The sequence below is a fragment of the Tupaia chinensis genome, unplaced genomic scaffold, assembly GCF_000334495.1.
Source record: "Tupaia chinensis unplaced genomic scaffold, TupChi_1.0 Scaffold000013_1, whole genome shotgun sequence".
In the NCBI taxonomy this organism is placed as follows: Eukaryota; Metazoa; Chordata; class Mammalia; order Scandentia; family Tupaiidae; genus Tupaia; species Tupaia belangeri.
In genome coordinates, this window is record NW_006159443.1 from 894,096 (window position 1) to 910,445 (window position 16,350).

The 16,350-nt window shown below is 40.0% G+C and overlaps 1 protein-coding gene across 2 annotated transcripts in view; it reads left to right on the forward strand.

Annotated features, from left to right (window-relative positions):
- The first annotated feature begins 200 nt into the window (after window positions 1-200).
- The window catches only part of EDNRB (endothelin receptor type B), a 27,227-nt gene continuing 11,077 nt past the window's right edge, over window positions 201-16,350 (forward strand). Inside the window, exons 1-2 of one of the 2 annotated variants that reach the window (XM_006139949.3) lie at window positions 201-517; window positions 1,257-1,805. In XM_006139949.3, the coding sequence (XP_006140011.1) occupies window positions 1,320-1,805 (486 nt within the window). In that variant the 5' untranslated portion in view covers window positions 201-517; window positions 1,257-1,319. Of the gene's footprint in view, window positions 518-851; window positions 898-1,256; window positions 1,806-16,350 lie in introns of those variants that run through there. The other variant, XM_027769687.1, reaches the window with a different exon arrangement.

Consider the following 16,350-nt stretch of genomic DNA (forward strand, 5'->3'; position numbering starts at 1 on the left):
TTGAAAGAGAAGTGACAATTGGCATTAAAAATCCAGGTTAATTCGGAGCCTTATTGTACTCGGGAGTCCCAGAAGCGTCACTTGGTGCGTAATGACTTGCTCTGGATTTTAGGTTTGTTGTTTGAAGAACTTGGAATATGACAAATCAACGGCCTCTTGGGACACGTCTCTGGCCGAGGACGGCCCTCGGCAAGCGGGCAGCTCCGGCTGATGCTGTCCAGGCGCTGCCCAAGGCGAAAGGTTGCAGCGCGGTCGGGAGGCGCGGGAGGAGTCTGCTGGTGATTGATGGGGAAGGGACGAATGAATAAAAGTACTTGTCTGGGGACAGCGGAGACTCTGAGCGAGCCGTGGAGGCTACACTGTCTGGCATTCTCTCAGCGTTTCGTCAGAGTCAGACCCGCCTGCAGCAGAAGGGAGGCGTGCTCTGCTCCCGCAGTAGGCTAGAACCGAGCAGCTCCGCGTCCCGGGACAGAGGTCCCCGCTCATCCTACTGCGCCCACTGCGTCCGACCCGTAAGGTAAACATGCCGGCTTGATGATGAGTTAAAATCAGTAGTTGAACCTTACCATAGGGCTTCAGCTTGGCTTACGAGTTTGGGAATTTAAAAAATAATAATAAAATAAACTCAGCAAATTATAATTAGGTTGAGGGTGAAAGCGCGTGAGTGTTTGAAGCTAGTTGGAGGGGAAGAGGCTGATATTCTCCCAAACTGGACAGAGTTGAAAAGGCTCTGAGGTTTTCCAAGGCTCTAGTGCATTCCCGGGCGCGCTGGAGGAACCCTCCGCGCAACCAGCTTGGGAGTTACAGCTTTCACCAGCCAGAGGAGCCTTGGAGTTAGACGCAGGCTTTCGGGGATCCCGGGCAGAGCAGAGACTGACACATACCCTTCGCCTCTAGGTGCCTGGATTTCCCGTTCCTCATGTGCTCTTCTTAGCTGAAACACGCAGGACTCCTTACCCGTACACCTAAGCTGAGTGCTCTGGCACATCAGTCCCTCAACTCCTGGCACACCTCTTGCAGATACTCCGCACCACTTCGAGTGATTTACACCTTGCAGGATTCAGAGATGAAAAACGCTGGAAGAGGGGGTCGGGAACGTGATTCAACCGCAGCCCACGGGTCGCACGCGCGGGAGTTCCCCACTGGCGCGCAAACTTGAATTGCTTTTGCGCGCGGATGGTGGCTGCGCTCTGCGCTCGCCTTCGCAGAAACATAGCTGGGGTAACTGACCCAAGTGCCCTGTTTTCTCTCCCCAGCGAGTCTCCGGGTTCTGAAAACTGTAGAGCGGCCAGTGAATACCCACTGGAACAGGCAGCAACATGCAGCCGCCGCCAAGCCTGAACCGACGCGCCTTGGTGGCGCTGATTCTTGCCTGCGGCACAGCGGTGGTCTGCGGAAAGGAGACGGGACTCCAGCCTGCCCGGGCCACTCAGCTGCTTCTGGAGACAGAAGAGATAATAACGCCACCTACTAAGACCTCCTGGCCGAAGGATTCCAATGCCAGCCTGCTGCAGTCGTCTGCACCTGCCCAGGTACCTAAAAGAGGGAGACCTATAGGATCCCCATCGCGCACCATGTCCCCTCCGCCGTGCCAGAGATCTTTTGAGATCAAAGAGACTTTCAAATACATCAACACGGTTGTATCCTGCCTCGTGTTCGTGCTTGGCATCATTGGGAACTCCACGCTGCTGAGAATCATCTACAAAAACAAGTGCATGCGAAATGGTCCCAACATCCTGATCGCCAGCCTGGCTCTGGGAGACCTGTTGCACATCATCATTGACATCCCTATCAATGTCTACAAGGTAAAGGGAGCCTTCTGCTATTGTGGTGGGCTCACAGGAGGGGCCCCGCTGGAGAGAGGGAGACTAGAGAATTTTTAGACTGAGCTTCCTGAAGAAGATTCATCTTCTTTTCAAAGCCAGTAATCATTGCAACCAAATATCCTTCTGATTCTCAGTAGTCCTCCACTAGGCCTAGTGCAAGTGTGGTCCCCAGAACAGCCGCATTGGTGTCACTTGAGAATCTGTTAGAAATGGGATTTTCTGGCCCCCTGCAGACTTTAATCAGAAACACTGGGAGGAACACTGTGATTTGCATGTTAATAAGGCCTGTATCTGATTATAATGAACTGTATAAAGTCTGAGAACTACTAGCTCTGAAGGATCTAGTTCCCAAGTCAAATTAGTATGGTACATACTCTTTACTCAAAAGTGTGGTCCATGACAACTCCTGAGAATGTGTCAGACTGACTAGATCAGAATTTGCACCTTTAGATGCCCCGGCGATTCAAATGTACACCAGCTTTAGGATGTATTGTCTTGGAGGCCCCTGAAAATGGAGTCCTAGAGTAGATTTTCAGTGATCAAATAGCCTGAAAGAAAGAGGCCCAGACAGGTGACTAGGAAAAGCACAGCTACTTGCTGTCAGTGTCTATACTGTGTTGGGCCAAGCACTAGGTTAGATGTTAGTTCCTTTACTCCTTCCAGCAACCCACAAGTAGACATCACTCCCATTTTATAGATGACTAAGAGGATTCTCAAGGTCTCACAACGAGTAAGAGGTAGAGTGGGAATCAAGCCCATATCTGTTCCAAAGTGCAAGCCATATGACTCTACTCTACCAATTACTTCATGAACAAGACTAAGACCTTGTCTACAATGGCTTCTGTACTTAATATGCTGTGTGATTACCACAGGCATCATAGGAAACAGGTCCAAAGAGCCAGAGCAGGACATAAACCTCCATACTATTTGACTCCATATTTCTTTAGAGCTCTAACCACATCCCAACATCTCTCGACTTCAGTTTCCTATTCCACAATAAGAGTGTGAGTGCCCACTACCTTGGGTTTTGTGTTGATGTTAGGAAAAACAGACTAAGTGAAAGAGCTGGAAAATTTTAAAGAGGTATGCAAATATTTACAACTCTTGCTTCCTATCATCAGTAGCAATAAAATGACACACATAAAAACACAATCAAAGTGTAAAAGAATGGGAAAAGCACTTGCAGATTTGCCTAAGGCCAGTCCTGGCCTCAGTACAAGATGAAAAAAAAATGGGATGTAGGGTTGGGAAAGGGATGCTGTGATCTTTGTGGCAAGAGCAGTTGTAATAAGGCATGCATGTAAATTTCCCTTTATGAGTCTCTGGAAGTCAATCCCGGTAGCCATATTTTAAGGAAATTCCAGACATTTCAGAGGTTTAGAGATGAGATTCAGTTTAGGATCCAGTCCCTACGAGATAAATTGGAGAGATCTCTATAATCCTGGAGGGGGGTCGATTTGTTCTGGTGAACTCTGAGTTTTTGCTTAGAGAAAACATGGACTGAAAATGGTTCCCTTATATGCAATACAATTCCATTTGGTCCTGAAGTGACCCATTACTTCTTAAGAAATCCCATAGACTAAGTTTTACCAATCTAATTAGGGAGAGGAATCTCAATTCAATTCATCAAACTGAGAAATTTTGAGTACAAGGTGTTCTGAGAAACAGAAAACAAACAAATAAGTAAAACAAGATCCCTTCTAAAATAGATTACAGTGTAGTTTTGCTAGGTATGCACATAGTTTTGTTAAAGTTCTCTTTAGGGAGATCAGAGAAAAATCCCCATGTCTAGCCTAGTTAGAAACCTTCCATCTCAACCAGCAGTTGAAGAGATGTGCAGAGGGTAGGGCAGAGGCATTAGATTTTGATGAACTGCCTCTAGGCAAGATGTAAATGTTCTCTTCTAGGACCCTCTTACTTTCTCTGTCTGGTCAAATGAGTTATTTCCATAAATCAGAGAATATCTGACTTCCTACGAGGCACACAGGTTTCCTTTCATTTCACATTTCTTTATTTCCGTAGGAAGTTACATCCTTTTCCCTGAAGCCATCTAGTCTGTTAAAGCTGTGTTTTTATTTCTGAAATAAACAAACAAATGAGTCATTACAAATCTGACCATCTAGCGATCTATATTGGTCATAAACAAATCCATCCCATAAAATAGATTCCATTGCCAGGTTTGCCAATAGTGAATCCCTATGTTGTAGCTATGGTTTAACTAGAGGCATAATATAATAATAGTAATAGCTACCACTTATTATGCTCTAGCTACTTGGTTTATTTCATTCAGTCACTGCAATAACCCTGGGGAGTAGGTGTTACTCTCATTCCTGTCTTAGATCTAGGGGAACTACACATTAGAAAGTAGTAAAGTAACTACCTGTCAGGAAGGAAAAGAAGTAACTTGTCCAATGTCGTACCACTAGAAGGGGATGAAATGAGAGCTTGAACTCGGGCCATCTGACCTTGCACCTGTGGCCCTCTTCCTCTCACTAAGCATGGCATGTCCATCCCCAACATTGACTACTGTTCAGACCTTGCTCAAGGCCATTGGGGGGATTATTTAACACTATCTTATAGCAGGGTGCTTGGTAAACATCTTCAGAAATTAATTCAAGGCATTTGAGGATTTCTATCTCTTGAAATCTCCTTCAGATATTCTGTAGTGTATATCAATACTATTAGTAGATTATTATTCTAAAAGCTTTATTTACCAGAATGCCTAATTCAGGGATGGTTGATAGCCATTTATTTCCCTAAGATAATTGTGGCACCACAGTAAGTTTTTTAAAAATGCTTTTAGAATTTAAGAATAGTCAGATGTTATAATTTATAAAAATAAGTTCAGTGAATTATGAGTGCCACTGAACTGTATCCTAAAGTGACAAACTTGAATCTCTAACTCTCTAAATGAGTCATTTCTTTTGTGTGTGTATGTGTTGCAAGGTGGGAAGTGAGTTAAAATTCGTACTGAGAATGCAATATCCACAATTTTGGGTGTTCCATAGCGGCAATCCTTCAACTGGCACACTTAGGGCCCAGGGATCCAAAAAATGTCAATGTGAATCTATCATTGTAATATCGAGTTCAGTAAAGTTGATAAACCACAAACTGTCCTAGCTCTTGCTAGATGCTATAATTTGTGATGAATATAGAATGGAGAGAGACTTCACAAGGAGGGGCTGTTGGGGTAACTGATAAACCTGAGGAGACATACCTGTTCTGCCTTGCCTCTCTCAAGGAACCTGGTCCTAGAACCTTGCAGGTGGAGTTAGTCCACCCTCTAGGTCTCCTGTGTCAAGGTAGGAATCCTGTGTCGAAGGCCAAGGAGGTATCTAAGGACCCTTAGGTAACTGGGATTCTTGAAGTGCTTTAAATACTCAAGTAAACTTGCTGAGAATAAGCTTTGTTTACTCTTCTCATCAGCACACACTAAGACTATGATTACATGAAACAGCAACCACTCAGATGATAAATAGAAAATCCAATCATTCAAAGTGGATGTTTTAAAGCCAGCTCCATAGCACAGATGTTAAGTGCTGTGGATAGAGAGCCGGATCCAACATGGCCTATAGCAATGGAAATCCTGAAGTTTGAAAAGCGTGCCACGTGTGCATGTATGCCCCAAATCGTGATGGAAGTAGGATGGAGAAAGGGAAAAGTGATTTTGGCATGTCCACACCCCATTAGGAGGCACTTTCTCTCTCTCACTCTCTGGCAGTAATAATAAAAAGAAATTAAGTGTATGAGCCAGCAGGTAACATGGTGGTTGAGGTACTGGATCCCACATGACCAATTCCACAGTTCAAGTCTCATCCTGGCAGCTTGAGAACTATCCCAGGTGCATGTGCATGTGTGCCCAAAATCCTGGGAGGAGAATGGAGAAAGGATTATGGCATGGCCAGGTCCCCGGTGGTGGGGCAGGGGAGAATTTCTTACTTTCCCTCTCACTGTTTCTCTCTCTCTCCAGCAAGCACATGTGCCCTATGGCAAAAATCTTTAAGAAAGAAAGAAAAAGAAAGGAAGATAAAAGAAAAGAAACAAGGTGTATACTTTAAAATATATATGTATATATACATATATAAAATATTAAAGCTATAAGAATGTACACATACTTGAATACATGCATAAATATCAAGGTACAAGGCCTGACACATAGTAAACAAACAATAAATGTTAGAGTGTGTGTGAGTATGAGTGAGTGGAAATTTATGTTTTGAATGTTTTTGTGTACAGCTTTTGTCATTACAAACATTACTACAAATGACATGTTTATACATATTGTTTTGCACACATGTGTGACAACACCTATAGGGTGAATTTCTAGAATTATAATTATTAAATAAAAGGGTGTATACATTTTTAACATTTGAAAGATATTGCCATAATGTGCTCCAAAGTTATTGCTGTTCTCTTAGTCTTAATCGCTATTTTATATAACATCTCCTTATATAAAGAATTATTTTATTTAGTTTTATTTATTGTCATTATTTTACTTTTTTTTTTTTTTAATTTATTGAGGTTGACCAGAGAGAGAGAGAGAGGGAAGGAAAGTGAGAAAGAAAGCTGCCAGGTCCAGGACTCGAACCGCAGTCAGCCATGTGGGAGTCCAGTGGCCTTGGCCACCATGCCACCTGCCACCCAACATATATATATCTCCAGATTAATGTGTCTCTCTAACATATATTTAGGTCACTATGCTCAGTATTTACATGGCCTATATTTATACCTGAACCAAGCTACTTATTGTATCCTTCCTTGTCTTCTGTAGTAAACCAGATCTATGTTGTATATGAGAGTCTGGTATCTGACAACTAAGTTGTGATAGCATAGATGTCAAAACTGTAGACACAGCAAAAGAGCTGGGTGTACTTGTGGATGTTATGAAGGTTTTTATGCTGCTACTGATTGGTTGATTTGGCTTGGCATGGTTCCACAGTGATACCTTAAAAGATTTGGTTGGAGGTTGGAGGGAAGTTAAAAATTCCTGAGAAAATAATAACCTTCTAAATTTTTTTCTGGATTTTATTTAACAGTTTAGCTTTCTTTTACATTTATATGGATAACTGAGTTAATATAGTTGGTCTAAATAGAGTTTGTTATGTTTCAGCAAATTGAATTTGAAAACAAATCTGCTTTAAGCTGATGAGACAGATAAAAGTATCTATATTAACTAATTCGATAAGGATCTAAATGTAATTTAGATGTGCACCATGTAATTCAGGTGTGCACTGGTGGTAGAGAGCTGAAAATTAAGTTGGTGACCCACTGGAGTGTTTTCAGATCATTTTGCTGTTAAGACTTTTTTTTTGCAGGCTACTATTAGAGGCAAAGAAGCACTATTTATAGTCCTAAAAGAAAAACTGCTGATATTTATCATTTTGCTGGTTCAGGTAGGGTACATATACATTAAAAGGCTGGTGTGTCAATGTGAAATTGCTTCACTGAGCCCATGAATGAGTTTGAGTAAAGTGACCTTGGCAGATAATCAGACATTTTCTGCTTGTGACACAATCAATTATCTTTCTAAACAAATTCACTTTTCCCACTATCCTGTCTTAGACTACTCTGGTACTTCAAAAAGTCTGTGTATAATACCCTAGTTTCATAGTTAGAAGTCAAAAGCGGTGGAACACTACCCAGTTTAACTATTGAACTTACAATCTGATGGACAGTAAACTAAAGCATATGCATATATAGCAATATAATAAGTAAAGGTGTCATTGAGAAGGGATTCTAATTTTTCCTAGATTAATAACACTCATTTTTAGTTTGCTAACTGATATATTTAGTTGTAAAGACATTTTAGGAGCAGAGCAGTTTGAACCAAGGATGAAATCTACATATGTCTGAGATTAATCTATTCAAAGCAAATAATAATAATAAGAAACACCAAGTAAGCATAGTTAAAGTTTTAGCTTTTAAAAAGTGTTTCTAAAGAGTAAGACTTTGGGGACCAGCAGTTGGCGTAATGGCCATGCCACTGGACTCCCATGTAGTCGACCACGGTTCCAGTCCCAGACCCGGTGGCTTAAACTCACACCAGGTGTGTATATATGCATGCCCAAGATCCCAAGAGGAGAATGGAAGAGAGGGGAATGTGGCTGGCCATACCCCTGGGGGTGATTTCTCACTTTCTACCTCTCTCTGTCTTTCTGGCAAGTGCACGTGCCCTATAGGAAAAACCTCTCCAAAAAAAAGAGTAAGATTTTTCATTTTGAATGACCTGGAACCAATTCACAAAAGAAACAAATATCCTGAAGTCCATCTAGCAGAGTGACAGTCAATACCAGACAAATGCTTATAGACAAATGATACAATACATAAAGGCAAAAGGACAATGGTTTTTTTCTAGTCAGTTTTTACAAATATCAAAATTAAAAGGAGGAAGAAAATTGATCCATTCTATATGAGGGCTTTGGTCATAACCAAATAATAGGTCAATAACAGAATTCAAATAACCCCAAAACTCAAGACATGTTATATTCCCAACTCCCTGCTTCACATCTTGGCCTTAGTCTTAGGACGAAGTGGTTGGCAAACCACTTGCCTTGGACAATGGACATTTCCTCAGGTTCACTCTATGATACTTTTTATGTTTGCTTCTGATCTGCCACTTGGTTGGTCTACAAGTCCAAGCCTCCAAAAGTATCAAGGTAATGTTTATTATGGTAAGATACATCAATCAAAACTTTACATTTTTTCTTTGATCACTTAAAATGAGTCGTTCAAGATATTTCCATAGTTGTACAAGAGGATAACAAAGCCAAGACCCCTTTGTCTCAAGGCTGGAGAACATGTTCTTCATTTCCCGAAGAAACCCATATAAGGTTATGTCTGTGTGGCTAATATGCTATAGTTGATTATTTTTAGAGAAACATGCCAAATTTTAATAAATGATTAAGTGCTTTAAAGAGTGTTGACAGATAAAGCCTGAGTCGAAATAAGATTTGAGATGTAATTTATTATGTGAAACATTCTCTTTCAGAACTTGACAAAGTTAAGAAGAGATTGGACATGCTTGGGAGATAGCTAAGTATGGTGTATGGGTATACCTTAGCCAATAACTTTTCTGATTTTAGACTTCTTTTATCCCCAATGCTCTTAAATTAAAGAGTTATTTCTTTTCCTTTAGAGATCCTTTGGCTAAAATGTAAAAAACAAATAAGAGAATGGCTAAAATAGGATGGGAGAAAAGATGGGGAAGGAAACAGAGAGATAGAGAAGATAATCCTTGACTGAAATTTCCTAGCAAAGTTGAAGCATTTTTTTTAAGCAATTCCTTTCTTGAGGGTCAAAACTATACTCATACCTCCTGTCCTAGGTCCCCTTTCTAATTCTTGCTTCTTCAGTTTCATTGTGATTACTAGAAAGGAGGAAAACTCTTCTTGGGACATTGTAGTGTACAATCTTATTGCCTCTCATAGTTCTCAAGCTATTGTTTTTTGTTTGTTTGTGGGTTGTTTTTTTTTTTTTTTTTGAGAGGTTTTTGCTATAAGGTGTGTGCATTTGCCAGAAAGACAGAGAGAGAAAAAGAGACAGAAAGGGAGAAATCACCCCGCAGGGGGATGGCCATGCTGCAATCCCTTCTCCTCCATTCTCCTCTCAGGATCTTGGGCATGCACGCACAGGCGCCCGGCATGAGTTTAAGCCACTGGGTCTGGGACTCAAACCACCGTCAACTACATGGGAGTCCAGTGACAGCCATTACGCCAACTGCTGGTCCCTCAAGCTATTTTTTTTTTAGGAGAGATTTTTGCTATAGGACTCATGCACTTGCCAGAGAGATAGAGAGAGACAGAGAGACAGAAAGCAAGATATCACCCCTTAGGGGATTAGTCATGCTCAGTTCCTTCTCCTCCATTCTCCTCTTGAGATTTTGAGCAGGCACATACATGCACCTGGTGTGAGTTTCAAGCCGCCAGGTCTGGGACTTGAACAGCGATCAGCCATATGGGAGTGCAATGCCTTAACCACTACACCACCTGCTGGGCCCATTCTCAAGCTTCTAAAAGAAGCTTTAGATTTCATAGCTATCAGACATTTTCTGATTGTAGCTTATCAGTGTTCCATAAAATATTACTGATAAAATTAGGGACAAGTATGGCATGAAATCACTTAATAATGTCGTTTGAATTTATTCAGTTTGAGAATATTGTTCTGAGCCATGAAGCTATCAGATTCTCATTCCTCAGTTTCTTCAGGTGTTACAGTAATTTTATTAAAAGAGCCAGCTCAGATAAGTGAGTCTAGTAATGGCCTGGGTTCATAAACGGCATGTGTTATTTCTCTTAGCTGAATCGTCTCCAAATACATAATGTGTCAATGAAAGTTTTAGGTACAAACTGTGAATATATCTTTAAGTTCAGATAATTGGAGAGTACGTGACCCATTTCTCTAGTTGCCTATTACAGACTTAGAAATAAATTTCACTGTGATACCGGTGGAGAACTACATTTGAGGTAGACTTTCATTTTTCTTAAGAAATGTCTTAAAAACCTTTATCTCTTTGCCACTCCCAGAGATTTTGTTTCAAGAACTTTAATTCATTTTTATGAAGCCATTGCTCTATTTCAGCAGCTCGTAGGCATCTTTGCAGAGCAGTGGAATACCCTCTTTTTATAAGTATTCATGAAAGAGATTCCCAGGGGCAGGGCCTCTGGCTTGCACAACTCCAGGGGCCATTGTATGTATTATGATCTATTTAAATGGCACTCCTGGGGGAGAAGCTAACATTATTTCTGACCCACATATTTCTAACCCAGATAGCTGAATCTTTAAGTGATTAAATGCATTTTGATGAATATAGGGTGAACTTACATATTTGTCCCTGAAGGCATGCTGCAATGTACATCAAGAAAAGTATTTCTCTGCTCCATCAACAGTTCCTTTGAATTCCCCTTCTACGTATGAATAGAAAAAGAAAAGGTTCTGACATGGAAATCCTTGAATGAGAGTGCTGTATCTTATACTAGTTTATTCACAGAAAAACTCTTACCTACTCTGGGAAACTGAGATTAAAAACAGGTGAGTCCACCCTTCCCCAAAGCTTTGAAGAGCAACGAGGCCACATTTTTTTTTTTACGACTCTTACTAAAACACATGTCTATAATACCAATCATTTGAAAGAAATCTCCACAGTTCATCATGAGATGGAAGAGACTTCAATCTGGCAAAGTAACCAATGTTGTTCTCTTTAAGGCATTGCTCTCTCACTCTCTAAAATGATTATCTCCTTCATTGTCAGGAGATAATCTTCAGGTTTACAGCATTCACCACCAACAAATGTACAATCCTCCCAGCAACTAACGCCCCTCACAGAGTCCCAATAGATAGTGAGAAATAGTAGGTTCTGTATATACATCAATCATGTCCTTGACAAGTTTGAGTAAGAGAAAGAGAGTAGGAGAACTTTAGTCTTTGACTTTTTCCAGCCTGTTTGAAAGTACAGTCTCAATCCCAAAACCCTGGCTCTATATGTCAAGATCAACTCATATGGACTAGAAAATATAAAAAGTAAACATGCAGCCATTTCAGCTCTCTAAAGTATATGTTGTATTTAGGATCTAAGAACTGAAAAGCTCATGACAAAATTTTATTGCAGGTTTCTGCCTTGAGATCATTCCTTCATTCCTTCCTTTACTCACTCACTCACTCATTCATTCATTGTTATTCAACAAGCATTTAAGGAGTGACCACCATGTACCAGCCCTACACTAGGCATTGTAAATGTTGTAGAATATTCTGAAACAAAGAAACAGCTAAAGTTCAGGGTATGTTCTTAATTTAAAAAAAAAAAAATAGGAGAAGAAAATAGTATGTATGGTTAATGAGGTGGGTGAACATTTGTTAGTGCAAGATGGTTAACTTTGTTATTTCCTGACTTTATGTGGCTTGATTCCTTTTGGCATTATCAGAGCTGTGTATTAATAGCTTTTCCCCTATTTAATTTCTTAAGGACATGATTTTTAATTAAAAATAGAAACAAAAATGTGAATCCCCTTGTTGGAGAGACCTTGTAGATTCATTCCACAATATCCTTAAGAAAAGGATATTTATTTCCTATTCATGTTATTTATCTTCTTAAAAATTTATGAAAACTTCGTCATATAAAAATAATTTTATAATGTAATATATAAGATTAATTTAGTTGGGTTGTCTTGCCTTTTTTCCCTCACACAGCTGCTCCAACATAAAGTTATAAACTCATGGCCATCCTTGAATAGAAACCTCATAGCCAATATGAGCACATCTTTTCATCAATCTAATGTTCATTTATTTATTTGTGTTTATTATCACTCTAAAAAAGTGTCCTGGGGAAGTCATGTAACTCTTAGGAGAAACAAGACCAAGACAAACACAGGCTATCATTTTGTGGAATGAACACCACATTGCCCATAGGACCTAACACTAACCAAAACTGTTCTTTCAGATGAGATATAATAGGACTATTCATAATTGATTACTGTTAGATAATATACATTCAAACAATTCTAAATAGGACCTAAAGTTTATCATTTATGTGGAAGGGACAAAATGTCAATATTAAACTCTTAACATCCTTTTTGCAAATAAATTGGCTTTTTTAATTACATGTTTGATTTGTCTTTAGCATTCAGATCTTGCCCTTAACTTATCTAACTTAATGGAGTAAAGTTCAAAGACAAAAAACTAAAAATAGGGGAAAAGAAGCGTATTGCTGCTGCATTTAAGTTTAGAGTTGCTTCCTCTCACAATGAAGGGAATCAACCTTTTCTGCAAAGAGGAAAGCTATGTTGTTGGGCTTCAAATGATGGCTATTGGATGTTATTTTTGCCAATGAATGATGAAAAGATGACTTTCCAGCAATTATAAAAATCCATAAGTACATTTTTCTCACCAAATTTTAAAGATGACATCTTATTTGAGAGTGATATTGTTGCAAAACTTCAGTTTTTTTCTTACCTTATCCAGGACTTTGTTTTGCATTTTAAATAAGCTCTAAGCACTAATTTGCCCAAAAACTTTCTTGCTAGAGGCCATTAGGCCCAGAGATGGGTATCAATAGTGGGCATTGTTTCTGCTATAGAGTATCTGGCTTTGCTGTGTCTCCACAAAGCTTTCTGATCAAAGAGAGGCAGAGGTTGAACTTTTCAGAGAAAGAACATTTAAAGGCCTGACAAAGTCATCCTTCTCACTATAAAATAATGGAAGCAACTGTGCGTACCCTTCCCCATCGCCTGTGGTCTCTTAGAACCAGTTGCATCCAGTTCTGAACTGGAAGTCTGGAATATTGAAAGCTAATGAAGGTTAATGCTCTTTTTTTGTAGTCCTTTTCCTTTGGAAGGGTAGATTAGAAAATTGCAAACCCTCAGCTGTGCTTGGGTTTCTGACTATCTCTGTGTTAAACTTGAAGAGCAATGCTACAATTTTCAGTTTGTGTTTCCCTGTCCTCTGTGATAGCTTGGGTCAGAGGTTGGGCTGCAGGCCTCCCAGTGGTATGAATAGCAATAATCCAATTTCTATGCTGAGCCAAAAACAATACTAACCTCAAAACAGGGCCTGGATTCAGTGCAGAGCTCATTTTCATTGGCCAGACTTCTTTCCCCTCAATGGCCTGGACACTCATTCATCTTGATTCTTCTGATGGCTGTACCTACATGATACAATTTTAACATATTTGGAAATAATTTGAAATAGAATAATATAAAGATCCAAATGCTAGAACAGCATATGAATAAAATAGCTAGCTGTATTAGTCAGGATTCTCAAGAGAAATAAAACCAATAGGGTGGGAAGGATGGATGGAGAAAGAAAGAAAAAAAAAGAGAAATAAAGATTGAAAGAAAGAAAAGAGGAGGGAAGGAAGGAAGGAGAAAGATAGATTAGGTATATAGATATATTAGATAGATAGATAGATAGATAGATAGATAGATAGATAGATAGATAGATAGATGGTAGAGAGATAGGTAGATGATAGATGTGGAATCGCCACAGAGATCATAGAAGCTGAGAGGTCCCATGATCTGCAGACTGCAAACTGGAAACCAAAAAAAGCGCTAATGATGTAATTGAGCTAAAGTCTAAAAACCTGAAAACCAGGGGAACCAATGATGTAAATCCTAGTCCATGGGCCTGAGAAAATAAGATTGTCCCTGTTTAAACAGGCAGGCAGGAAGCCAATGGAGTGAATTCCCTCTGCCTCCACCTGTTCTAGTTAAGCCTTCAACAGATTGGATGGTATCCATCCACACTGGGCAAGGGTGCAATCTGCTTTACTGAGTCCACAGATTCAAATGCTATAAACTCATCCAGAAACACCCTCACAGACGCATGCAGAGATACTTAACCTGGGCATCCATAGCCAGTCAAATTGACACATGAAGTTAACTATAAACTAGGTGGTTAGAATAAGATTTTACTCTGCATCTAGATATTTTTACCATTATTTGACACACAACAAGGATCTTTTTAAAAAATTATTTGACTAAATCAAAAAGTGAGTGGATATGTTTAAAAGCAAAGCAATAAACTTCAAAGTGGCTCAGCTTTCTTATCTATAAAACGGGGTTAAGAGTACTACTACTTCACAGGAAAGCTTTTGTAGGATTAGTGATGCGTTATGTGTAAAATGCTTAGAATATAGTGCCTACTCCATTATAAGTAGCATACAAATATTTGTTTTGTTCTATTTTGTTTTCTTGGTATACCAAAAGATAATGAGAAAGATTAGGAAAAAAAATGTCTGAACAATTTATACCAACCTGAGTCTAGCAGAATCTGTATAACCTGCTGCTCCTTCTTATTCTCATGTTTCCAGGGGCAACTGACAAGGTTTTTGTTTTTGTTTTTGTTTTTGTTTTTGTTTTTGTTTTTTGAAAAGTAACTTAAGTTCAAAGCTGGTTCATACTTTCATTCCCCTGAGATTCCCCCATCACAATGTCTTCACCAATCACATAATATATCTTCAAGAATTTCCTAGCTCCTGGGAACCAGCAGTTAGCGTAATGGCTATGTCGCTGGACTCCCACGTAGTTGACCGCAGTTCGCGTCCTGGACCCGGTGACTTAAAACTCACACCGGGCGCATGTGCACGCGTGCCCACGATCCCGAGAGGAGAATGGAGGAGAAGGGATTGCGGCGTGACCATCCCCTCTTGGGGGGTGATTTCTCACTTTCTGTCTCTATGTCTCTGTCTGTCTGGCGAGTGCACGCGCCTATAGCAAAAACCTCTCAAAAAAAAAAAGAAGAATGTCCTAGCTCCTCATATTTTATGTCCAACCCAACAGCAAGTCTTCTCAATTCTATCTTCAAAATATACATGGTCTTAAATTCATTCCCGGGGCCAGCAGGTGGTATAATGATTAAGGCACTGGACTCCCACATGACTGACTGCATTTCGCATTCTAGACCCAGCAGCTTGAAAATGCCAGGCATGTGGGTGTGGGTGTGTGTGTGCCTAAAGTCCTAAGAGGTGAATGGATAAGGGATTGTAGTGTGGCCACCACCCCTGAGAGGTGATTTCTCACATTCCTTCTCTCTGGTGAGTGCACCTGCCCTATGGAAAAACCTTTAAAAAGAGAGAGAGAGAAGGCCATTCTCCTCATCCCCACAGGGTCTAGCCAACCGCTAGTTCTCATCAATGCTTCCTTTCTTAGACTCCACATTCTATTCTACAATGAGTGGCCAGGGTGAACCTTTTAAAAACTGATACAAATCATGCCACTTCCCTACTTGAAACTTTGCAATGAATCCCCTACAAAGCATTTAAACTTCTCTCTCTACAACTTCATCTCCCATGTACATGACCTGGATTATTCTGCTCCAACCTTGATCGTCTTTTGATTACTGCTACAGTTTACCAGCTTTGTTTTGACCTCAGGACCTTTGCACTTGTCTTTATTCTTCCTAGAATGCTCTTTGCATAGCTTATTCTCTTACTTCAGCTAAGCCTCTAGTCAAATGTCTCTTCAGAGAGACCTTGCTGAGAAACCTGTCAACGGAGCACTTCAAATCTCAACATCACTTTCTTAAAAGAGAACCTCTGTGTGACACCATATTTAGTGTTTGTGTGGGTTTGTTGTTGTTGTTTTTGTCTTCCTCCCTCACTAGACTGTGAGCTCCATGAGAGCAGGGAGATTGCTTTGTTCTTTGATAGGCACTTTCTACTATACTCAGATGGTCTCTGGTACATAATAGATACTCAATATTTTTTGAATCAATGAATGAACAAGCAGAGTTATGAGTTGATTGATTAATCCAGGAGTCATAGATGAGGCTAGATATATTTACTAATGTATTATATAGCAGCACTTTTTTTTGCCTTTTGTTTCAACTGCCAGAGGGTGTGTGTATTCACCCAAGAGACAGAGAGAAAGGGAGAAGAAAAAAGCATCCTCCGTAGGACATGGAAACACAATTCCTCTTCCCCTATTTCTTCATCCTGTTGAGATACACATGTGTCCAATTTGTCTCTTGAGTCATAGAGAAAGAGACTTGAATCATGGTCAGTCATGTAGGATCCATCTCCCTTCACTACTAAGTT